Consider the following 25,303-nt stretch of genomic DNA (forward strand, 5'->3'; position numbering starts at 1 on the left):
AATTATTCAGATTAGTAAATAAAATATTTAAAAAAATCACCTTTGCTGTTCAAATGTTCAAAATTCAACAAAAAATGAAACATAATCTTTTTTATTCAAATATCAATAGTGATGTTACTTTTTCCAATGCTTGTTTACGTGAGCAACGCATGTGTAACAGCTGATTAAATACCTAAAAACTGATCACAATATTTCCTTCTGTGCATTTTAAAACAACAAATGTTTCAAATCGGGTAACAGAAGTCAAATAGGACCCGTGGTCTGATGTGATTTAAACGTTGACCTTTACATTGAAGGGTTGATTGGGTAAGAGGCCTTAAAGCTGCAGCGCTGGCTTTCTGCACGTCTGCCTGTGTGCGTGAAAGAGCCAAGAATCACTCTGATTGTTTGGTCTTTATTAGTAAATGGTTTTGTAAGAACAAGATCTGTTCACCGTCATTTGGTCGAGGCCCGGGTTTCCATTTCAGCTTGTAGCTCGTTTGTTTTCTCTAGCTAATTTTATTCTTGCTGCTGCCATTACCGAGTGGAGCGACTGATTACATCAGAGGTGAACAAATGTTTACCAGATTTCAAATGAAAGCTTCAGAAAACATGTCTGCAGCAACAAGATAAAAAAATGGTCAAGGTACAAAATGAAAAGAATAAAAAAATGAAAAGTTTTCCATCAAACTCTTGCTGGATACAATTTTGCAAAGGATTTTTTGATTTTCTACCAAATCAAAGCTGTTTTGTGATGGAAAAGGTTTATGCATTAACACAAAATAGGAAAACATGACTATTAAAATAAAATGTTGATGAGCTGCATAAAACAATTGTCTGCACGCTCCACTGAATATGTTGTTGTCCAGTTAGTGCGTTCATTTTCCAGACCAATACAACAAAAATTATAATGTCAGACTTTTAATCTAAGATGACTTAATGTTTGTGTGTGCACTTGGAGTGTTTGTTTTAAAGGGATCAGATTTAACCACCTAGAAATCAGGCACGATACTTTTTAGTCAGGAAAAAGTCCCATTTGTTTAGAATGAAGGGGGCGGGGCTTAAAACTTACACTGCAGCCAGCCACTAGAAGGCTTTTCATTTCCTTTTGACTCATGTTTCTATGGTCAGCTTTTCTGTGTGTTAAAGGCTGTGTAATATAAAATGGAAATGCAAGATCCTCATACACAATTGGAACAGTTTATGCAGCTGTGTCTTAAGTGAGATTTAAGATGAACCTGAAATGCAGGACCTATATATATATATATATATATATATATATAGGTCCTTCAAAAAATTAGCATATTGTGATAAAGTTCATTATTGTCTGTAATGTACTGATAAACATTAGACTTGCATATATATTAGATTCATTACACACAACTGAAGTAGTTCAAGCCTTTTATTGTTTCTAATATTGATGATGTTGGCATACAGCTCATGAAAACCCAAAATTCTTTTCTCAACAAATTTGCATATTTCATCCGACCAATAAAAGAAAAGTGTTTTAAATTGTGTGTTCAAATAATTATGTTCAGTTATGCACTCAATACTTGGTCGGGAGTCCTTTAGCAGAAATGACTGCTTCAATGCGGCGTGGCATGGAGGCAATCAGTCTGTGACACTGCTGAGGTGTTATGGAGGCCCAGGATGCTTCGATAGCGGCCTTAAGCTCATCCAGAGTGTTGGGTCTTGCGTCTCTCAACTTTCTCTTCACAATATCCCACAGGTTCTCTACGGGGTTCAGGTCAGGAGAGTTGGCAGGCCAATTGAGCACAGTAATACCATGGTCAGTAAACCATTTACCAGTGGTTTTGGTACTGTGAGCAGGTGCCAGGTCGTGCTGAAAAATGAAATCTTCATCTCCATAAAGCTTTTCAGCAGATGGAAGCATGAAGTGCTCCAAAATCTCCTGATAGCTAGCTGCATTGACCCTGCCCTTGACAAAACACAGTGGACCAACACCAGCAGCTGACATGGCACCCCAGACCATCACTGACTGTGGGTACTTAACACCGGACTTCAGGCATGTTGGCATTTCCCTCTGCCCAGTCTTCCTCCAGACTCTGGCACCTTGATTTCCGAATGACATGCAAAATTTGCTTTCATCCGAAAAAAGTACTTTGGACCACTGAGCAACAGTCCAGTGCTGCTTCTCTGTAACCCAGGTCAGGCGCTTCTGCCGCTGTTTCTGGTTCAAAAGTGGCTTGACCTGGGGAATGCGGCACCTGTAGCCCATTTCCTGCACACGTCTGTACACGGTGGCCCTGGACGTTTCTACTCCGTGTGTGTGTGTGTGTGTGTGTGTGTGTGTGTGTGTGTGTGTGTGTGTGCATATATATATATATATATATATATATATATATATATATATATATATATATATATGTGTGTGTGTGTGTGTGTGTGTGTGTGTGTGTGTGTGTGTGTGTGTGTGTGTGTGTGTGTGTGTGTGTATAAGAATTAACAAAATACATTTATAAATATAACAAAATAATTCCAGAAAATAAATGGGAAACACCAGAAAAAGCCTCACACATCTAAGTCACACTGTAAATTAGCATTCATGGAGTCACCCATCTTGGCTCATGAAGGGGAAGGCTATTATTGATTTAGCATCCAGGAGAAAGTAGAGCACTTCTCTGCTAGTAGAAGCTAACTATTAGCATTAGCAACTCCATAACATGGCAGAACTCCTTCAGGCTTGTGTTATTTGTGGTGAAAAAACATAAGCGGTGTAAAACAAACAGAGACATAGAGTCAAATTGCTGTTAGCCAATCAGAGGCAAGACGTCTGAATATCAGGAAACAAGACTTAAAATGCTGCCATGTTCTGCTTACCTCTGCTCACTTCCACTTTCTGAAAGAGGGGCACCAGAGCTTTGTTTCTCAGAAAGAACAACTCATAATGCATTCACTCCTACTAGAGAACACTGCAAATGTATTTAGAAAATAAGTTAACTTGTTTTTTTATTATAAATAAAAAAGAGCAGCTGTCTCACCATTTTTAAGATAAGCTTAAAGGCATATTATCCAACATTTTCATTTTTAAAAAACATTTTCTTGAGCCACTATGCTAAAATGACCATTTATAGGGTGAATGAAATATCACTCAGACCCCCATGCCCACTGTGGCCAGAATATTGCACTTGCAACTTCAGAGTTGCCGGTTCGGTCCCTGTTGGACTTAGTAAAGTGGAGCTGACATACTTGGCGCTGCAGTCTGGTTCCAGCACGTTTCCTGCATATTTTAGCTCATGAACACAGCTGATTTGTTTGGTTTTGTGATAAACCACTCCTGTAGGAACTAAAGAAGATTGAGGAGACTTTTCAGCAGTTAGTTTAAGGAGCACACAGGGAGGAGTTTCCCTTTTTTTTTTTTACTAACGGACACTAGGGGGTGCTAAAAGCAAGCCAAACAGCAAAGTATCCCTTTACTGCAGATAGAAACTTTAAAGTGACGAGATGACCCTGCAAAGGGTCACTGTTGAAAAACAAGCCACCATTCTTTATCAGAACCTCAAAATGGGCCAGTGTCTGCAAGAAAGCTCTCAGATGTGGTCTTCGGAGACACTTTTGAGCAAACATGTCGGTACCAAAGGTTCTGATGGGGATGTCGTTGCAACAGAGCATTACACAACACTCAGATAAAATAACCAAAAAGAAATACTGCAGGTCCAAAGAAAATATGTAGGGTCTTTTAATTGTTGTATAGCTGCAGAAAAAGTTTAAACAGGATGAATAAGTAAGTAACTACTTTCAGGATTATCACCACGTGTTCAATAGCAGCCACAAAATTGAGCCTCTGTCCTAATTCAAACAGCAAATCAAACTCTGCGTGGACCTTTGAATCTTTGTTGATCAAAGTTCGGCTCCAAACTCCCCCAAAAAAGTACAGCAAATATTTTTTTTCTTCACTTTGGGTGACAGAGGCAGAGCAACAAGCAGCAAACTCCAAGTCAAGGTACAAAACTGTAAGTATGACACTTTGTTTTGGTAATTATCACCAAATTAACCTGATCCCAGTTTGTTCAATTTGATAAAATAGCAAAAAATAAATTAATTAAAGGACCACAAACAACATCAAGGGTGCCCTTGATCCGTTTAGGATTCAACGATAAAAGTTTCTGCAGAGTTTGGATTTGAATCATCAGAGCATAAAGAAGTTGATAAGTTTATCTTCATCCACAGTGGAGGGAGTTTGTGTTGCGAGCATGCTTTGATCACTCAGCGTTCACTAATATCAGTGACCTGTTCAGGCTGCAGCGACTAGACTCTTCGACTCGTGTCATTTCTGCAGCACACATTTCAGAATATCTTGCTTTGTATAGCTTTAATCTAATCTGTGCAGTGTTCCATTAAATCAACCCTATTTTAGACTCGAAACAACACCATTTGTTTTTCTGACCTTCAGTAGTAATTAAGACATCTGTTTGGAGATAAATATTCAGCTTTAAGGGATGTGATGCATACAGTAATGATACTTATAAAAGAGATGGTCTAATATATATATATACATTTTACATATTTGCACATTTTTGTGTATCTGAACACAACAAATTGATCAGTAATCCAGTTTAAAAGGAATATTTGAAAAGAGAACTAGTGATTACATGCTGAAAGAAACGGATGTGTTTACAAAACCTAGATTTAGAACTAAAATTAAGGAATGGAATATATCTGTACATGGTGTTAAATTATGGGATAACCTTAATAGGGAAATTAAAAAAACTCTGTCATTTAATATATTCAAAAAATGTACCTAATTGAGCGTACTAATAATTACGAAAATGTAAATTAAATCAATGATCATGATCGCACTGGAATTTAGAGCAGGAAAAAAATTAAAATTAATCTGTATGTGCGTCTGACAAATGGAAATTATATATAAATTGATTATTTATTCTGGAAAAGGTGGCAGAATTTGTAAGATGTTTTTCTTCATTCTGCTCCTTTTCGTTCAAATTTGATGTTTTGTTATGTATTTCTTATTGTTTATATGTTTTATTTGTTTTTATTTTGAATGAAATAAAAAAGCTAAAATATATATATATATATACATATATTTCTACATTCATCTAATTTGGCACATTAGTTGGACCTATTCTCAAACCTTTTGCCTTTGTCACTCCTCCCAGGAGAGTGGAGTGGACTTTGAGCTTCGTCTGTGCCTCCCAGTCCTCTGACAGAGTTCAGTTGTTCATATAAAACCCGCCAGCTGAGGCCGAGACTTCAGTCTCCTTTGAGTGCTCACCAACCCCAGGGGAGAGTCCGTCATGGGGGACTCAAAGCTCTGCCTTTTGCTGCTCCTCGCCACTTCAGCCTTGGCTTGTGAGTAATTCAAAACAAAGAAATTAACTGTTTAATATTATTTGGGGATGTATTTTTATTAGATAGTGTAATTATACCTGAATTTTAGCAATAAATACAAATGTTTTGAAATACAATTTTTTTTAAATCACTCAGTTTGAAAAACTTGATGCTGTTTACTGGTTTACGCCTATTTGTAAGCATTGAGGTTCGGTTTTCTATTTTGTTCCTGATTCTGGGAGGATTTTTGTGGCTTTGTGCCATGCAGCTTTGAAAAATAGCAGAAAAATAGCTGGCAAATCATACAAAAAGCATGCAGTTGGGCCTGCCCTGAAGAAGTGTCTTTTGGTTTATTGTAATGGTAGGTTGACTATGTAGACAATGGTTGCAAAAAGGTGTGAGAAATTTCACCAACAAGATTTGTGTTCAGATGAACAGCTGTTGTCCAGCCAATGATGCAGATGATCTAACAGAAGACAGAAAGGCAGACATCTTTAATTAGAACCTCGTGGTGTTTCCAGAAGAGCTCCTCGTCAGAATGGACAAATGAACTTTGAGAATTTTTCCCATTGATGACAGTGAAGTTTTTGATGCAGCAAGCGAGAAAATCCTACCCTTAGAGAAATCAGTCATTTGGTATCAAGGGTGTCACTCTCCACAGGATAAAGAGTTATTTAAAGGTATTGCGGAGGACGTTTCTAAATTTCAGGACAGAACCGCCCTCTCCACGTTTTGAAAAAAACTGCACATGAGAGAGAATGCCTAGCTATCCTCGTGCACCGTCAGTTTACAAGTAGCTGCCGGACTTGCAGCGCTTCTTCTAGCAGTAATCTGAAATGAAATTTCTCCAAACAGCATTGCAAACTTTAGCTTACCTTGGGGGCGACGGTGGCACAGGTGTCAAGTGCTCGCCCCGAAATCTGAAGGTTGCAGGTCCGAGCCCTGCTCGCTCTGTTGCTGTCGTTGTGTCCTTGGGCAAGACACTAAACCCACCTTGCCTGCTGGTGGTGGTGGGAGGGACCGGTGGCGCCTGTGTGGCAGACTCACCTCTGTCAGTGCGCCTCAGGGCAGCTGTGGCTACAATGTAGCTCATCACCACCAGGGTGTGAATGTGTGTGTGACTGGGTGAATGACTGATTGTGTTGTAAAGTGCATTGGGGGGTTCCAGGACTACAGAAGGCTCTATATTTAAAATACATACCATTTACCATTTACCCGAGCAGAAAATCGTCTCTGGGGAGTCCAACCTTTGCTTTCAGCGCACGCCATCGTTAAGAGTCTCCTAAAAAACTTATTTCTCACTTCGGAGGCTTTTCTCTTCTTATTGTAGACTTCAAAGACTCTTGCAGCTCTCAGCCATTTTCAAAAGAACCAGATGAGAACAGTGAGGAATGAAGGTTATCACTCTACACATAAAAAGAATGCTCATGCACAGGAAGTCAAAACTGCCCAGCAACAAGCCTGTACGACAACAACCTTGCGTGAAAGGTTCATCAAAATGATTGACAGGTATGTGGACCAATTGTTAAGAAGATCCACCCGGAAGAAAAAGATCCTCTGCATTACCTTTAAATAACAGAAATGACTGGAAGTCAGCATGGCTGATGTATCTTGTGGAGTACCACAGGGTGCTGTAATGGGTCACAAGCTATTTCTGCTTTACATCAATGATTTATGTAGATAGGTTAATGTTTCCAGAGCATGGATGACACAATATTGTGTCAGTTATACTGAGGAATGAGTGAAACATGTTATGAATATGTTGCAATTTCAAATAATGTACAAAGAACTTACTTTTACCCCAGATAAACAAGATGATAAATGTTGTTTGTAACAGTTATGTCATGCTGTGAGTTGGGGGAGGTTAGGACCCAAGATGCAGACCCAGGATGACACAAGGCAGGAGTAGTGAAAACATAAAAAACCTTTATTTTGGGGTAACTCCAAAGGGCTGGAAGCCAAAAATTAAAAATCCCGAAAAATCCAAGAAAAAAACACCCTGGGAATATCCAAAAACACAAGAGACCAAGAGAAATTCCAAATAGAGAGGGGGGCGAGACAACGCTGACACAAACAATGGACCAACAACCACACTGAGATGCAGACAGGGTTATATACACAAGGGCTGGGTGATTAGGGAATTGTGCACAGGTGAGACCAATAAACAGAGGAGGAGCACAACGGAGCTGGGGAGGAAACCAGACCTAAAAATGGGGAAGGGAGCAAAATGAACTAGAGGGAGAAAACAGACTAGATAAAACACTTAACAGAAGACTAATGATAAAAGGTGTTTAAGGAAAAACGAATGGGAAACCTAGAGAGTCTGGAGGGGGTTGGGGACACACAGGGACGCTGAAACCTGGGGGGAACACCTAAGGGGAAAAAACCTGGAGTGGCCTGGGGAACACAAGGAGGCACATGAAGGAGACGCAGGACGCAGACCATGACAAGTTACTTTGCTCTGATGTTATATTTTAGTTTGTGTGCTTTGTTTTTGTTTTGCTTCAGTATTACAGAAAGGTCTGGTTGTTTACTTTAGGGGTGTGAGAAATAAGCTGAACCTCATCCTGAGTCTTTTCAAGCAAATTACATTATTTATGTGTATAATTTTTGCAGTTAATTGCATAATTTTTTTGTTAGAAATAAAATAGTTTAAATGTGTCACAGTAGTAACTTACTTTAGTGAAATTAATCCCAGTTTAATTTACTGACTTACACATTTTGTTTAAATAATTTGAAAACAAGTTCTAAAGCTAATCCAGTAAACTTATTACACATATGTGTAATTCAAGATTTCTTTAATGCAACTTAATTTTTTTGTTCAGCAACTGTCTGAGTATTTCTGACAGTCTGAAAACACCTACAGTTACCATGGTGCCACTAATTAGAAAATGGCAGCAGCTTTAACATTTCTTTTCATCGTGGTCCCTTTTTCTCCTCTTGTTCAGTTTATACATCCAAATGTTGGCATTTTGTCTTGATTTTGATTATTAAAAGTCAGGTTTGGCTCATTTCAAAGCATCTTCAAAGGTTTAGTTTATGACACATGCTTTAATTATTTTTTTATGTAGGAATTAACTAAAAAAACTTGATTTTTACAAACAGTTGCCCAAGATGAAGATCAACCAACATGTCCACGTAAGTTTCTTCTTGCTGTGATCACTGCTGTATTAACAAGTTTAATTGTGGTGTTCTATAATAATCAAGACTTTATTTCTAATATCTATTAGTGGCTGAAAGGTTCAAGACTCTGCACAAGTATGAATACCAATATGAAGCTGAATCTTTAAACGGGATCAGTGGAGCTTCACGGCTCAAGAATGGACCTAAGGCTTCCTGCAAGGTGCAACTAATGATTTTGCAGCAAACTGAAATTAATTAATAAAAAAATTTTTTTGGGGGGTGGGGGTTATTAAACGTTGCATAGAAAACAGCAGATCCGAACAACTGCTTTTCGTCTCACACAGGTTGAAGTTGAAGTGCCGCGGACTTGCAGTTTCATCGTTCGCACTACCGGCTGCACGCTGAGCGAGGTGGTGGACGCAGACGCAGAGGGGAACCCTGTGTTCAGTCCTGCATCCAACTCTGATGATTTTGCTGCTGACATGGCAAAGTATGAAAAGTTCTACTGTTTAAAAGTAAAAATCAATAATGTTCTCTGCAAAACAGAAATATACATACATCTGTTTTTAGATCTGCTCTGAAGGTCGTGGTAGATGGCGAGTACAACGTGAAACTCTACCCTGAGGACGGTGAGACGACTAACATCTTGAACTTCAAGAGGGGCATCATCTCCGCCCTGGCTATTCCTCTGCTGGAAGAAGACCGGATCAAAGTCATGGTATTACAAAGAAACTTGATCCAAAAATTAAGATATTCACTAAAATAACATGTTTATTCCTGCAAATTGTTCATATTAGCCCACGATCCACGGCAAGTGCAAGACCTACTACACGGTCAATGCCAGAGAAGACATCGCCACTGACATAAACCTGAACAGGGATCTGTCCAGATGTGAAAAATTTGTGCCAATAAGGGATCACAACAGCCCTCTGGCACTCATCACTGGCATGGTAAGAAACAGATGTGATGTCGAGAAGCTTTGGCATAAATGATAAAGGTCTGCAGGGAAATATAAAACGCATTTACATCGATTTGATGTATATTCTGTATATTTCAGCACTACCCATTGTCTCAGCTGGTTAGAAGCTCCCAAACCTGCAACTACAAGTTTGACAATGAGAAAAAACACATGACCTCTGGTTCCTGCACTGAGAACCACCTCCTCATTCCCTTCTCACACAGGTAAGTCAAAACATGTGAAAGCTTCAAGTGTCTGACAAAACGACAGAATCGTCTTATACAACAAACACTTATGTGTGTCGTGTTTGTCTGCAGAGGAAAATACGGGGTTACCAATGTAGGAAAGCAGAAGCTGACTTTAGTTGACGTTTCTACTCACAACGACAGAGTGTTTGATCAAGGTAGGTCCTTTTTGTGAAACGTGTCAATAAAAGGGATTCAGGGATTTTTGCTAATCATTTAAGCAATCCAAAGGTTTAAATCAAGGCAACTGGACTTCTTTGGTTTCTTGAAGACGTTGAGCTTCTCATCCGAGGAGCTTTGTCCATTCTGACTGGAATATGGGAAAGGCAAGCTTATAAACTGTAGCTGTGTGTTGTTTCTTAACAAGAGTAAACTAATACCCCTCCTCCCCACATTCCAATGAGTCGTTGATGTCATTAAGACCTATTGTGTTGGAATGGTTGTTATGATTCGATGCAGGAGGTTGTGACCTAGACTGAAACTGTGTTGGAATTAGGTTTAGAGCTACGTTAGGTGCTGGAATGGTAAAACCTGAGGCCTCCTCCTCTGTTTAGTGCAGGTCCTTCCAGTTTCAAATATAGCTTCCTTTACTCCTCTCTCAAACCATCTATCTTCTCTGTCCATAATTTTTATTTTGTCATCTTCAACAACGTGTCCCTTGTCCTTCAGGTGTGAGCAGACTGCAGAGTCTTGACGCCGTTGAGCTTCTGTTTGGGGTGTCTTGTCTTTCGGATGGCCCATTTTCTGTCTGAGGGTGTTGTTGGGTTAAAAGTTTACTGGGATACAGTTTATAAGCACAACTCTCCCATATTCCAGTCAGAATTGACAAAATGCCACAGATGTGAAGCAAAACGTCTTCAAGAAACCAAAGAAGTCCAGTCGCCTTCATTTGCCACCCTCAGTTAGGCTGTCTCTATCTCTGCCAGTCTTTAAGAGTCGCCTAAAAACCCACCTCCTCCGCTTGGCGTTCCCTGAACGTATTTGAGGTTGGGCCTCTTTCATGTTGACTTTATTTCCCTGTTTTCATTGGTCTCTTTATCCCTTGTTTTATCCATTTGTTTCTACTTTAATGTTTTACCCTTTTTTGCACTATTTGAATTGCTTTTATTATATATTTATTCATTGTGTTTCACATCCCTCGCCTCAGTCAGTGCGCCCCAGGGCAGCTGTGGCTACGCTGTAGCTCATCATCACCAGCGTGTGAATGTGTGTGTGAATGGATGAATGATACACTGTAGTGTAAAGCGCTTTGGAGTCCTTACTCTGAGAGGCGCTATACAAGTGCGGGTCATTCTTTATGTATGAACCTTACTTACATCTGCACTGTTTAAAAATGGACTCCACAATTATCGACTTCCGTACTATTGAGGTTCTTTTTCAAATGTTTTTTCTAATTTTTATTCACCTTGTGTCTTATTGATTTTTAGCTGTTATTTTGGGGAATTTTGTTGTATTTCCTTTTTATCTTTTATCTGTGTTCGACATGTTTGTATAACGCCGGTTTAATTAACTAACATTTTTAGTGTACAGCGCCTTGTTTGGTTGTAATGCCTTGTGAATGCGCTTTATAAATAAAATTGGATTGGATTGGATTGGATGTAGGCTACTGTGGTCAGCGCCTTGGGCTTCCTGACAGGGGAAGGCGCTTTATAAATAAAGCTTTGATTGATTGATTGATTGATTGATTGATTGATTGATTGATCGATTGATCGATTGATTGACTGATTTGAAGCTTTGGATTACCATGACCTGGATGGCTGAGCACCTTCACCAGCACGTTTAAGCTATATATTTATAGTTGAGACTGAAGAGAGTTTGTGTTGGTTTGTTTATTATTTGCCTGATATTTACTTTAGACGATGAGACTATTTTAGAAGAGCGTGTTTTTGCATTTTCCTCATCTTGCTAAAATGAGCAACGCATTTCCACCTAACTTCACAGATATTACAACATATTTGTGTGGGGTTAACGTCAGATAACTTACCACAATCTCACTTTTTACCTGTGAAGGACACATCATCAAGTCTCTTCACATGGAGGATGTTGAGGACAAGAGCGCTGTCCAGGATAAAGACACTGCTCTGAATGTCATGAGAGAGCTGCTCACCTTGCCCATGACTGAAAGCGAGAAGAGGGCCCACCTTTTTCACACTCTCATCTCCACAGTCCGTGGGATGAAGACTGAAACCCTGAGAGCGGCCATTCCAGAGGCTGTTACTTTGTCCCGTTTCTTGACCTACCAGGTTCTAGCCCAGTGTGGAACTCCTGAGTGCAGCAGTGCGATCATGATGATCCTCAGAACCTTTGACACCTCCACTCTCGAGGTTGATGCTGCTGTGATTGCTCTGGGAATCATGTCCAACCCTTCTCCCCTCCTGATCCACGACATGCTCGAGATGGCCAAATACAAGCCCAGTAAGCCCATCATGTATGCTTTGAGCAACGTTGTCAAGAGGTGAGTGAGGTTACTGGTCCTTTTCGGAGTAAAATCTTCCAAACTTTCTTTGTCTAAATGTAAAGTAAGCAAAACATTGTTTCACATGAATCTGTTTTGACTCTTTAACAGATTTTACAAAGCTGAGGGAGAACTGATTCCTGAGATTAACTCTGTTGCCGAGTTCATGGCTTCTCAGCTGGGTGACTGCACCAGCAATCAGGATAGCACTTTCTTGACGTTGAGGGTGAGCATATCACCTGATAGCTTGAGACTAAAATAAAAGTAGGTGATTTTTGCCCGGTAATAATTATTGGTGTTTTAATTTAGGTTGTTGGAAACATGGCTCCAGCTCTGATCCCTGCGAGTCCTGCACTCCAAAGTGCAGTAATCAACTGTGTGAGGCAACCTGCAGCCTCCCAACAGGTGCAACAAGCTGCTATTCAAGTGTACAGGCAGATTCCAGTCCCCGATGATGTAGGTCGATCAGTTTGTTTTGTTTTTTACTGTAAGCAGGTTAAACGTTTACTAATTAATTAATTTTTGTTGGTTGCAGGCAAAAGGTGTGTTCATGCAGGTGCTTTTGGACAACAGCAAACCTGTGCAAGAGCGCATCGCTGCTTATCTGATCCTGATGAAGGACCCAGAGCTAAGCGAGCTTACCCAGCTGAACAAAGTTTTGTCCAGTGAGGAGGGGCAAGTCAAGAGCTTCATAATCTCCCACATCTCCAACATTATGTCCTCAACCGACCCCAAGACCCAAGAGTAAGGAAAAGCGATGGTGCTGAATGAAGATCGGACACCCTGATTATTGTTAGGTTCAATTGTCTTTTTGTTACTTTCCACAGACTGAAACAAAATATTCAAGATGCCCTGCAAGGGAATGAGATTGAACCTTTGTTGGACCCCATTAGATTTTCTCGCAACTACAGGATCGGATCTCTGCAGGGCAACATGATTTTTGAGGGTGCCAGCTATCTGCCCAAGGAGATTATGCTTGAAATGACTCTAAAGGCATTTGGCTTTGAGATTGACATGATGGAGGTACATATTTTAAGCCACAGAATTCAACCTGAAGGCGGTGTTTTTGCGCCTTTTAGTTTGTCTTGTTTGGTAGAAACACTTGTTATCCATGCAGGTTGGAATGGAGGGCAAGGGATTTGAAGAAACCATCGAGGCCCTGTTTGGAGAGAATGGATTCTTTCCTGACACCACCATGAAGACCACGTACTTTGTGTCTGACAACATGCCGCAGACAGTCAATGAGATTCTGGAGACCATCGTGCCTGGACTGAAGAAGAACAGGATGAGGAGACAGGTACTCCATGCAACCTTGCATACATCAATCAGACAAAATTAAATTAAGGATTTAAAAACAATCAAATCGGCATTCTTAGAGGTTGTGCACATCTGTATTTAGACTTCGGAAAGCCTGATGAAGGACATTGGACAGAACGTTGACAAACTGGTAAGACAGCTGAAAGAATCAGCGTCTCCAGAGGCAATGGTTTATCTCAGACTCTTGGGAAATGAGCTGGGGTATCTGAAGACGAGTGATTTTGAAGAGATGACCTATTCCGCTGGCAAGATATTTGACAACATGCTCAAACTGTTCCCGCAAAGCGTGAGTTAAAGATATCAGAGATTTCATTGTTTTAAAATTCAATCTGGATGTAAAATTTGTTCTAATTGTTTTCATTTGGCACAGATGATAAAGTCACTGATGACCAACCCTGACAACAAAATCTTTGCCCACTATGTCTTCATGGACAATGAATTCTTCCTGCCAACTGTCACCGGTGTGCCTCTGAGGATTGCGGTGTCTGGTACATTCGCTCCTGGTTTTGAAGGTGGACTTCAAATCCGTCGTGACAGGGTGATTATGCATTTTGTTCATATCTGTTGTGGCTGCCACGAGGGGGCAGTATAGGATAGGGAACATAGGTAGGAAAGAGAAGAAGTGAGTGAGAGAGATGGATGCCTGATTCTGCTACATGTGACACAGGTTGAATAAAGCTTGGAAAAGGAATTATTACCTATTAGTGATACTTCCTGAAACAAAAAAAATCAAAGCAAGTTTTTGTTACATCTACCATTTCCTGGTGATTCTTCGCAGAGCACATTCACCTTCATGCCATCGCCTGGAGTTGAGTTTTCCACTCACTTTGGTTCCCACTTCCCTGAATATGTTAATTCTGGACTGGAGATGCACACCAACATTTATACCGAAAGAGAAATCAGAGCCAAGCTCTCCTTGGGAAGTAACAACATTAAGCTTACCATTCCAGCCCCAACCAAGCCTATGAAGCTCATTAAAATGACGTAAGACACTTTAATAAACATTTACTTTAATAAAAACGAATTTCAGATCTTTTTAAAGAAAAAAACTGTATTATTTAAATTACAGAAACGCATTGGTGGCAGTGACTGGATCAGAGGTGAAGACTATTCCTCCAGTAGTGATGGACAAAGTGGATGTTAGCAAGTGCACGAATGGCTTCGCTGGACTTAAACTCTGCACAGATCTGCAGTACATCAATGCATTCTCTCAAGAAACAGCCCCCTATTTCCCCCTCACTGGTGACAGCAAGTGAGTAAGACTTCCTTAACTGTCAGCAAATAACAAATTACAATCAAAATGGTCTAACGAAAAGGTATTGTCATATTAACAACATAGATTTGCTTTGGAGCTCCACCCAAACGGAGATGTCACCGAGTACACAGCCACCATTGCTTATGAACTCTTGCAGGAGGTAGAAGGTGAACAGAAGGTTGACTCTTTGAAGTTTATCATGAGAGCTGAAGGTGATCATCATTACTAAAGATTTTTAATCTGCTGAATGAATGAATTTGGAGATGTTTGAACTCATCTGATTGCCCATTAACAGGTGCAGACCCAACTGAAGCTAGATTAGTTCTGAAATTAAACAGAAACAAGAACTTTGCTACAGCAGACATCAAGATCCCTGACTATGATGTGGATGCTGGACTCACACTCGGCGTTGTTGATGGACCGAGCAAGGACAGTCACGCCATCTCACTTGACTTCACAAACAAGAACATCTCACAGCTCTCCCTGGTTGCACGTGCTAAGTAATAAACTACACTCAAACAATCATAAAATAACAGATAACAAGTTGGTTTGCTCACTAACTAGTACATGTTTCAGTTTGAAGGCCACGGAAGGAATGTTTCAAGTCCAGACGCTAGTGCCCTCAGTCAAAGCTGAAAGCAGCATCACAGCTAGTCTGAAATACGACGAAGAACTGGAGCTGGAACTTGAAAGTGAAATGAAGATCATGGATGCCACCTCTGAGCAGAAGATTGAACTAAAATACGGTGATGTCATTTTACATTTACATGTTTTATTGGATGTAAATCTGAGTAACATTGTCAAATGTATTATTTCCAAGTGTCCTACCCTATCCAAACATTCTCAATTTATCATAATGTTTGTAAACGATCTGGATTTGTACAGCCCCTTCTAGGGTTCTACAAGCTCCAAAGCGCTTCACAACACAATTACTCATTCACCCATTCACACACACACACATTCACACACTTCTGGTGACGAGCCACAATGTAGCCACAGCTGCCCTGGGGCGCACTGACAGTGTTACCATCTGTTATAGGTGAAACTTGAAAAATAAGAATATTGTACTAAAGTTAATTTGTTTCGGTAAAAGCAAACGGGGCCCAGAGCAAGTACTGATTCATGATTTTACTTTTTCAGATGTCCAGCATTTCTCTATTCAAAATCCCCTTTTTCATTAATTTTATGTAATATTATTATTTTCGGAGGTTTTTAATTATACATTTGATTCATATAACCCATAATCATCGCAATTAGAACTAATTAAGGCTTTGCATATTGAGTCTATCTCATATATTAGGTCATACGTCATAGACCTCGGCATTTCTCAATACACTCAGACATGTTTAAATTTATACTCCTAGATTGTTTGCAGCGTACTACAGTGTACTGCTTGTTGGTATCATTTTTATTCTATTATTTTTTTGTTTGCTTGCTTTTTACTTTAACTGCTTTTTACCCAGAATGTCCACTTTCTGCTGTGACAATGTAAATTTCCCACTTGTGGGACTACTAAAGGATAATCTTATCTTATCTTATCTTATCTTATCTTATCTTATCTTATCTTAGTTTTACTTAGTAAGTGGAATTACTGAAATACATTTTAAATACACTTTTTAGATTAATCTGTATGTCAGTGTTAAATCAGTTAAACATGAAGAGAACATCATATTTGTTTTATTGTAATGTTTACATCTTTAGATGGGAGCAAGATTAAAGTGAAGGGCGAGTCTGATGTGAATATGAAAACATCGTCTTTTGAGAACTATGCCAATGAGGTTCTTGATATACAAGTGGGGCAGACTGACATGAAAGTCCGTCAGATCTTCAGAAAGTTTGTGGAGGTACACGTTTTTATAGTCAGTCACATTTCTGTCGGTTGAAGTTTAAACAAATAATAAACAACCCCTTCTGTCTTTATTGTGGCTTTTAGGCTGCAAACAATTACATGGAAAAGTATGGCCCTGAAATGCTTCCTTACATGAAGGACTTCAGACTTCCCGACATCCCAGAGATTTCTCTGCCGGAAAAACTCTTCTTGAAAAGGTAAGTGCACAAAGCTCCACCGTGAATACTTTATTGAGCAGCTTTATTAACAAAATATATATATACTTTTAATCTATTTTAACAGCGAGTCAAAGGCTGTGTACTACTTAAGCAGGGAACACTTCACAATTGCAATCCCACTGCCTTTTGGAGGAAAGTCAACAACAGAGTTACATTTTCCAAAAGTTCTGACCACTCCGAGCCTTTCTCTACCACAGTTTGGAGTGGAAATTGCCTCAAGAAAAATTCCAATCCCAGATGTAGTTTTTCCAGAGAGTTTCTCGTTGTCCTTCCCTTTGTTTGACAAAGCTGAGTTCTCAGCAATGGTGAACAGCAATCTTTATGATGTGGAGGCGACAGCGGCTGCTGGAAAAGACGTTGTTGAACCACCAAGCTACTCAGCCAGGTTTGACTTGAAAGGAACTTCCCCGATTGACATCCTCTCAGTAGCAGTTGAAGGTAATTTACAAAGATGTTTTAAAATTCAAATTATAGTATTTCTTTCATTCTGAATGTAGACTGATGCTTGATCTGTGCTGCTTGTTGGCAAAACATTAGCATTTAGCCCAACGATGCCAAGAGGTCCTCAATTGTGCTTTCCCTTTGTGTTTTACCTGTAGGCACTGGAATGGTGTCCATGAGGGATGCTATCAAGGCCCATTTGAGAAGCTCTTTCACCCATAAGTTCGTTGAAGCTACATTTGGTATCGAAGAAGAAGGAATTATTACAGACAAAATAAATCTGAAATCAGTTAGAAAAATAGAAGTAACAAGTCCATTTGGGCTTGATGTAGCTCTAATCCACACTGGTATGGCTGAAATCAACACTCAAGGATTGTCTGGTGACAGCAAATTTGAAGGATTGCTCAGTGCTGGACCAATCTTTAGCAAAACTATTTCAACTCAGTCATTTGCCATATTCCCATTCAAACCAGAAGCAAAGATTGAATCCACTCTTCAGCTTGACTCTACAATTCTTAAGGCCCAAAACACAGTTGCAGCAAGCCTTGCCAATGGCGAAGTCTCTTTTGTGTCTAACACAAATGCCTTTGAAAATGCCTACACCCATGTTGCTGATATCTCCTTCAAAAACAGCCAACTAAAAATGAAATGTGAATCAAATTTCCTTGCCTTCGGGATAAAGATCCGCAACTTAGGCGAGGCCTCTGCTGGTGCTGGTAAAGTTGCCATCAGAATGGAGACAAATGGAGACCACTCTGGTGATCGTGTTTACTCTCTACTGATTGCCTCTCTTGATAAAGATGGTGTGGCTGTGAGTTGTGATGCAAACATAAAGCTTTTGGAGCATGAGGCCACCCACAAGGTCATTCTGCAAATGAACAAGAATGGATTGAGCACCAGTGGAATAACTACTCTCCACGGGCCCCTGTCTTTGGAAAACACCTTTAAAGCTCATATTGACTCTACAATGGCCATTCTATCACATGCCAACAAAGCAGACATAAGTGATGTGAAGGTTGATAACAGCAACACTCTTATCCTGACTTTGTCTGGCCTTGACTTAAGCTCAAAGACTGAAGCTAGTGCAAGTGAATATGCCTCTTACACGCATGATATAATCTTCAAACTAAAACCGTACACTGCTTCTTTAAAATGTGAAAACAGTCTGAACATTCTGGACGTCAGCTTCAGCAATGAAGCACAATTACTGACAGAGCTGTACAAGATCGACCTGAGCGGAAACCTGAGGGCCACATATGGAGACAATGAGATCAAGCATGACTACCAGATTAAATATGCCGATCTGAGCACTAACGCTAAGTGTAGCACCACGGCGAGACTCTTTGGCACTCACATGAGTCACAATAGTGAACTTGAAATTGTAGGTCTTGCTGCAAAGTTCATTAACGATGCTCGATTCTACTCTCAACCAATTCGCTTTGACAACAGTATCCAGTGGAGTGCTGTTCCTTTTGACTTTAACTTGAATGCCATCTTCAATGCTAATGGAGAAATGACTATGTATGGAAAACAGAGTGGACAGCTTTATGGCAAGTACCAACTCGCAGCACAACCTCTGGCTTTTGCCAGCTCCCATGAATGCAGAGCATCAGTGACCCAGCAAATGGATCATGGTTTCTCCTTAGAGACCATATATGATCATAAGATAAATACCGTTTTGTCCCCCCAGGAGCAAAAGACCAGCTTGAGAATTAAATCTAAAGTGAATGAGCATTCGTTCAATCAGAACATGGAGGTATACAACACTGCTGATGAAACTGGAATTGAGCTTTCAGGGACCATCCTCACAGATTTCTTCAACACAGAGAACAAGGAGTTCACACTCTCTGGCTTTCTCAAGTATGACAAGAACACAGACAGTCACATCATTCAATTCCCTCTGATGGAAAGTTTTCCTATCTTCTTGGAGAGTGTCAAGGAATTTGTTGTGTTTATGGCAGAAACTTTGCATAACTTCATGGAAAACCAGAATGTGCAGGCTAGACTTGAGGCTCTTATCCAGGCCGTAAATGAATTTCTTTCTGACATAAACATAGCAGACAAGGTAAATCAATTAAAGCGATTCTTAATAGATTTAACCCCGGATTTTAATCTACAAATAGATCAATTGAAAGCGTTGTTCTATGACTCGAGCCCAACCATTGAGAGGCTGTTGAAGGATACGTCTGACACCCTTCGGAGTTTTTTCGAAAATCTCCGTGAAGCTTTTCATACAAGCAACGTTGTTGAATCTTTCAATGAAAAGGTAGATGACATTGCAAATGCCCTTGCTGACATCAAGCCTGTAGTTTTGCATTGGATTGATGTCATAAGAGAGCTGATTGATCAGACTGACCTAGAAAAACTGAAGGGCACCAGTATTCAGTTGCTGTACGATCTCAATTCCCAGTACAACATAAAGGCCAAAGTACAGGATATTGTGACTGATATTAGAGAAACTGTTGACAGTTTTGATGCAGAATATGTTGTAAAGAACCTTGGAGAACTCATTCGATTTATAGAAGATGTCTTCTTAGAATGCATTGGCGCATTTTTGCATTACATACCAAGAGATATTCTCCATTCATTAAGACCCTACATTAACACAGTGGTAGAGGAGCTTGACATATTTGGCAAAATCAACTATGTCTATACCAAGATGAAAGAATTGCTTGTATATCTTGAAATAGACAAAATGTCACGGGTTGTCTTGGAAAAAGCTGCAGACCTTGTTTCTGAGCTCAGAATAAAGGAAATGTTTCAGGCTTTGGACCAAAATGTGAGGAATGCAAACATTCCCAAGAGAATTAGGGATTTCTATGTAGCTGTTGGTGAATATGTGACAACAACTGAGGTCAAAGACATGATTGAACAGCTGAACACATGGATCAAAAATCTGGTGAATCAGCTCAAGTCTCTGAAATACAACGAGGTTGTGAATTACGCCAACCTATGTGTAGCTGAGATCACAACTTACGTGAATAAACGTATCAAGGCTTTCGAAATTCCCAAGAAGCTTGAGGCAACGCAAGAGTTTGTGAACGAAGTCTTTTCTGCAGTTCAAGTGTTAGTGGAGCATATCAGAGAGATCAAAGTTGCAGAAATGATTAAATCTGCAAAGGATGTAATTGAAACAGTCGTTTGTGATTCCTTTAAAAGATTTGTCCAACTCATTAAAAAGAAAATAGAATCAATGGACATCAGAAAAGAACTTTCCAACTTTGTAGATGACTTTAGGCAACTTTACAGATTTAGCAAAGGGTTATTCCTAAGCTTAATCCACGATTTAGTCCGTGAAACCTTAAGGATTTTTAAGAAAGTATCACTTGATGGAAAATTCGTTGATGAGATTTCGGACATGTTTAATAGGCTTTTTGCGGAACTGAGAAATGGTGATGTCTACTTGCCATCCTTCACCATTCCTCTTACTGATCTTGTTGTGCCACACATGAAGCTCAACTCGCGAAACACAATTGAATTTGCAGCAAAAGTTGACCTCCCTGAGTTCACCATCCTGGGCATGTACAAAGTGAAAGCAATCACGATTTCCTTTGATGACATTAAACAGAAAATCATTGAACTCCTTGATTTCATTGCAAACTTTGAAATCAAACTGCTTGATGTTGATGCTTTCTTTGGAGATCTGAGTTTGAGCTACCTCCCTACCTTGCCTGAAATCCGCTTGCCAGAATTCACTGTTCCTGAGGTAACGTTTCCTACTATTCCAAAATTTCCTGTGGAAAGTCTTAAGTCCCTAGAGGTTCCTGAATTCAAGCTGCCCACCATTTCAGATGAGATCATGATCCCATGCTTTGGTAAACTTTATGGAGAGATTAAATTCAGCTCTCCTTTCTACACTGTCAAGACATCTGCTGAATTCCACAACGCCACTAAGAGTAAAACAACACCTCTCTTCACTGGAATATTCAATTCTCAGGGCACAGCTGCCGATATGGAATTTCTCAATTACAAGCTCGAAACCAATGCTCAAATTGTAATCCCAAAACTGAAACGTGTCGTCCTTGCAGAGAATTTAAAGTTCGAGCATGTTGTATTTGGAGTTGACCATCAAGCATCTGTGACTCTGTATGGTCTGTCAGCTCAAGCCCAAGCAAAGACCAAACTCAAAGTTGATACCACACCTTATGCTGCCAATTTAGAAAATACAGCATTTATCGGTGCGGATGGAGGAATGACTGCTCATGCTGAGACAGCCTACACTCATGTAATTAGCATTCCAGTTGTTGATTTCTCAAATGAGGTTTCCATTACTCAAAAGTCAGTGGCTCGCCAAGAAGGCTTCACTTATGAAATGTCAGCTGACAATTCAGGAAATGGAAATTTTAACGGTCATGATTTCAACCATCTCAGTGAGTTTCGATGGTCACTCAGCCCTGAGATCGTCACCTTTTCACTTTCTGGTGACACGAACTCTCCCATCCTAAAGATGAAACAGCTCATCACAACTGAATCAGCTACATTTAGCTATTTCAAGTTCAATGTAAGCAATGAGGCAGAGACACCAGTCATGAGGAAAAGTCTTTTTGTGGCATCTGGTCACGCTAGCATTCAAGATATGAAGATTGAGATGAAAGCAAACCATGATGCAGAACTAATTAGTTTAGGACTCTTATCCAATGTGTTCAACTTCAAACTCCGTCCAGTTGAATTTGTCCTTGAATTCCAAAACAAAGCAAATGCCAGGGTTCCCATTTCTGACTCACTGACCAATAAGATAGATTTTCAGAATGATTACCTTGTCGACTTACGTCCTGATGGCCAAAAGATGAAAGGACTGTTCTTAGCTCAACTAAATACGAACAAAATAGCCTCCAACTTAACATATGAGAATAACAGAAATGAAATTGGTGCTTCTGCTGCAATGGAAGGTTATACTGATTTGGACTTCCTGAATGTCCCCATAGACATTCCTCAGATTGATCTACTTTTGGAAGATGAATTATATATTCCTGCTGTCAAAAACGTGAACTTCTATGAGTTGATTGGACTGCAGAACATTTTGACTACAACTAAGCAGGATCTTAATGTGGATGCCAAAATTCTTTACCAGAAAAGTAAATCTGCCCCACTTGTTAAAATAATGAATCTGATTCCCATTCCCTCCATGGGTAAACTTATCACAGATTTCTCTTTCAAGTCTGCCATCTTTAACCTGAACACCAATACTTTGTTGTCTCCGGAAGATGACGTTGTGCTTCGCCTAAAAGCCAACACTGCCTCTGTATTTGATTATCTAAATGCCAAATTTGAAGGCACCACCAGCCTGATCACCAAAAGAGGAATTAAGTTGGCCAACTCTCTCTCCCTTCAAAATCCTCACATTGAAGGCACTCATACCAGCACCATCAGCATGAGCACAGATACTTTTGAAGGAGCTGCCTCGGTCGATTCCCTGGCGAAGATTACCTTGCCAGTACTCAACCTGGAAGCAAGCCACAATCTGGTTGCAGACATCAAGTCAAAAGCCAATGCTCAGTCTATCTTGAAGCTCAAGAGTGATTTAAACATCCATAGGTTCAATGCTATTGGAAAGGCTGAAGCAGACCACACTTTGAAGCTGGAGGGAAACGTTAAATACATTTCAGCAGAATCCATCTTTAAGTCCAATATGAATGGCGCAGTATTCAGAGACTACTTATCTCTAGGACTCCTGGATAATGAGGTGAAACTTTACCTGGATGGAACAGGCCTTCGCTCGTCTTCCAAGGCTACAGCTGTTGCTAGGCTCAGCCACGGTACGACCAAAATTGTTTTAATGGAAATGAACAATAATGTGGCTGCTGAGGCCTCCATGGCGCGTATCTTTGCCACACTGAAGCATACGAGCAACAACGAAGAAAACATTTTCAAATTTACAACCAAGGGATCTCACAACATACAGGCTGGTGTTGATTTAACATCACCCTCAATGACCACTGATATTGAGATTGATTTGAGCCAACAAAGCAACCTTGGTGACTTAACCTACTTCGAGAAGACAATTACTGAAGTGACCTCTTCTAAGCAGAAGTTCTTCACAGACATCAAGTTTGGTAGCCCACTATATAGCACAAGAATGGAAGCTAAAGCTGAATGCAGTGTCCCTGACGTCCTGGTCACATTTAAGTCCTCTGCCACCTCCCCTGTTTTGATCCTGGAATATGACTTGAATGGTAAGTTGATTAAAATCTGACGTGTCCAAAATATCCTTAAGTAGAAAACTCTGCATAGGTTGAAGTGTTTGTCATTTTTCCTGTCTTTTTTAGCTCAAGCCACCTCAAAGTTAGAGAATGGCCTCCTGACCACGGATGGCAAACTTCTCCTGACTCATTCTGACGTGACCGTGAATGTCAACAATGCCATTGTCAAAAATTTCAGGTAACAATCTTCTGTTAATATTTTCTAAATTATTGATAACCTCAATTTAGGAGGAAGCACCAAGCTGACAAAAGTATTCACTTTTTTAAGTGCTGTTCAAAACACTTTTGGAATAAAAAAAATTGTTGCGATTTCTAAGATTATAAATGTTATCTTATTTACTGTAATTTAGGAGAAAACGCCAAGCTGACCAAAGGTAAATATTCACTTTGTTTGGTGCTGTTCTTAATACTTTAAGAATAAAAACTGGTTGCAATTTTTAAGATTTTTAAATGTTCTATTTCTTTTGCAGTGACCTTGGTCATACCTTGAATGTTGACATCACCAGTCCTACTTTCACTGATATGAACATCCAGTATACTGCAAATAGAGATGTCATCAGTGCCTCGGTATCTACTCCAGCTGCAGGCTTCCTTGGACTTCAGCTTAATTTCATAGACCCGTTTCAGATGAGTGGCAAACTCTACGGCCGTCATCCTGTGAGTTTTTCTATTTTATGGTTTTCATTTCAAATCTACAATAAAAAAAATGCATTCTCAAATCAAAGCACGGCTAACCTAAACTTATTTGTATTCTTGTAGACAATACCAGAAAAAGATGTAGACATCTTGGTCATCAGAACATCTAAGGACACTCAGAATACCAATTTGGAGATTGTCTACAAAATGGATGCTCCTGAGGCAATGATTTCTGAGCTTAAGGCCAAACTCCCCTCCATCATCTCTGCGTTTACCGCATTTGCTGATAAGTATCAGATTACAAGGGGTGTGGATATGTTGAAGGACACCGTCAGTAACCACATCACCGAAGCCTACAATGTTGCAGTCAACTATGATGTTCAAAAGAGCCAGATGTCAATTTTCTTCAGGAACACTGTTGCACAGTACCAAAAGACTGTTCAGAAGGTCCTTAATGCTATCATTAAATTCTTGAGGGAGACCCATATCAAGCTGCCTTGGTCCGATGAAATGATTACCGTCCCTGTACTCCTCAAGAGGGTGACTGATAACTTAGCTTTTTTTCTGGATGAAGCTGCCCAGATTATCTATGAGAACACAAAGGTATACCTTGAATACTTGGCTGAGATGATAAGCAATGTTGAAGTGCACATACCAACTGGCGATGTCATTACCGGGAGGGAGTTAATTGATGAGACCAAAACAATGGTCAGAGAAATCTGGGATGAAGTGTTGGACTTCGTGAAAGACATGGACAGTCTTGACATAATGCTTGAACAAATGGATGACATTGTGATGGTTGTTGTTAGGGAAACTCAAGACATTGTTGATTCTATTAAATCTGACTATTTAGATTACATCTTTATGAAAGTCAATGAGATGTACAGCGAGATTGTCACAGCTGGTGGAGAATATGTTGACCAGATCGATCCTTTGAGCATGGAGGATTTCAGAAGGGCATGTGAAGGCGTCGTGGACAACTTCTTTCAACTCATACAGCAGTTCAAAAGTGTCTTTTCTGAATTTCTGCAGGACATTTCTAAAGAAGTAAACTACATGACAGTTAGGGATGGAAAGCTTAACATCAACCTTCCGCTTGATCTCTAGAATTGAAAAACTAAGCACAGCACACTACTATTTGGTCTAGGTGTGGACAATTTGTCGATATTTATAACAATGAGAGTGATATAAAATCATGTATTTCTTTACATTGTGATTGTTCTACACAAATACTGGATTTGTAATGTTTTACTGGGACTCACAGTCCAGCCAAGAGCAACAGGAAAGATTAAAAGTCAATAAAACAATCTTTAATGT

General features: G+C 39.8%; 1 protein-coding gene across 1 annotated transcript; it reads left to right on the forward strand.

Moving 5' to 3' along the window:
* The first annotated feature begins 5,123 nt into the window (after nucleotides 1–5,123).
* On the forward strand, nucleotides 5,124–25,295 carry apobb.1 (apolipoprotein Bb, tandem duplicate 1). The gene is made up of 29 exons (XM_015947420.3): nucleotides 5,124–5,310; nucleotides 8,395–8,427; nucleotides 8,520–8,632; nucleotides 8,757–8,902; nucleotides 8,983–9,130; nucleotides 9,210–9,362; nucleotides 9,470–9,594; nucleotides 9,688–9,773; nucleotides 11,626–12,070; nucleotides 12,182–12,296; nucleotides 12,380–12,526; nucleotides 12,606–12,814; nucleotides 12,898–13,093; nucleotides 13,188–13,367; nucleotides 13,470–13,673; nucleotides 13,758–13,925; nucleotides 14,166–14,371; nucleotides 14,457–14,639; nucleotides 14,727–14,854; nucleotides 14,938–15,142; nucleotides 15,219–15,388; nucleotides 16,344–16,486; nucleotides 16,576–16,688; nucleotides 16,774–17,147; nucleotides 17,309–23,323; nucleotides 23,417–23,528; nucleotides 23,701–23,724; nucleotides 23,821–24,007; nucleotides 24,110–25,295. Exons 1-29 carry the CDS (start codon nucleotides 5,256–5,258, stop codon nucleotides 25,091–25,093), a joined length of 11,367 nt encoding a protein of 3,788 aa, XP_015802906.3. The 5' UTR covers nucleotides 5,124–5,255; the 3' UTR covers nucleotides 25,094–25,295.
* Nucleotides 25,296–25,303: the final 8 nt, after the last annotated feature.

The sequence above is a fragment of the Nothobranchius furzeri genome, chromosome 2, assembly GCF_043380555.1.
Source record: "Nothobranchius furzeri strain GRZ-AD chromosome 2, NfurGRZ-RIMD1, whole genome shotgun sequence".
Lineage (NCBI taxonomy): Eukaryota > Metazoa > Chordata > Actinopteri > Cyprinodontiformes > Nothobranchiidae > Nothobranchius > Nothobranchius furzeri.

What these genes read in the sequence shown, in the direction of transcription:
- apobb.1 (XM_015947420.3), top strand. Translation starts at nt 5,256, where the DNA reads ATGGGGGACTCAAAGCTCTGCCTTTTGCTGCTCCTCGCCACTTCAGCC. An exon ending in ACCGACCCCAAGACCCAAGA is followed by an intron (nt 12,815 to 12,897) that starts GTAAGGAAAAGC and finishes TACTTTCCACAG; the next exon opens with ACTGAAACAAAATATTCAAG. An exon ending in GTTTATCATGAGAGCTGAAG is followed by an intron (nt 14,855 to 14,937) that starts GTGATCATCATT and finishes GCCCATTAACAG; the next exon opens with GTGCAGACCCAACTGAAGCT.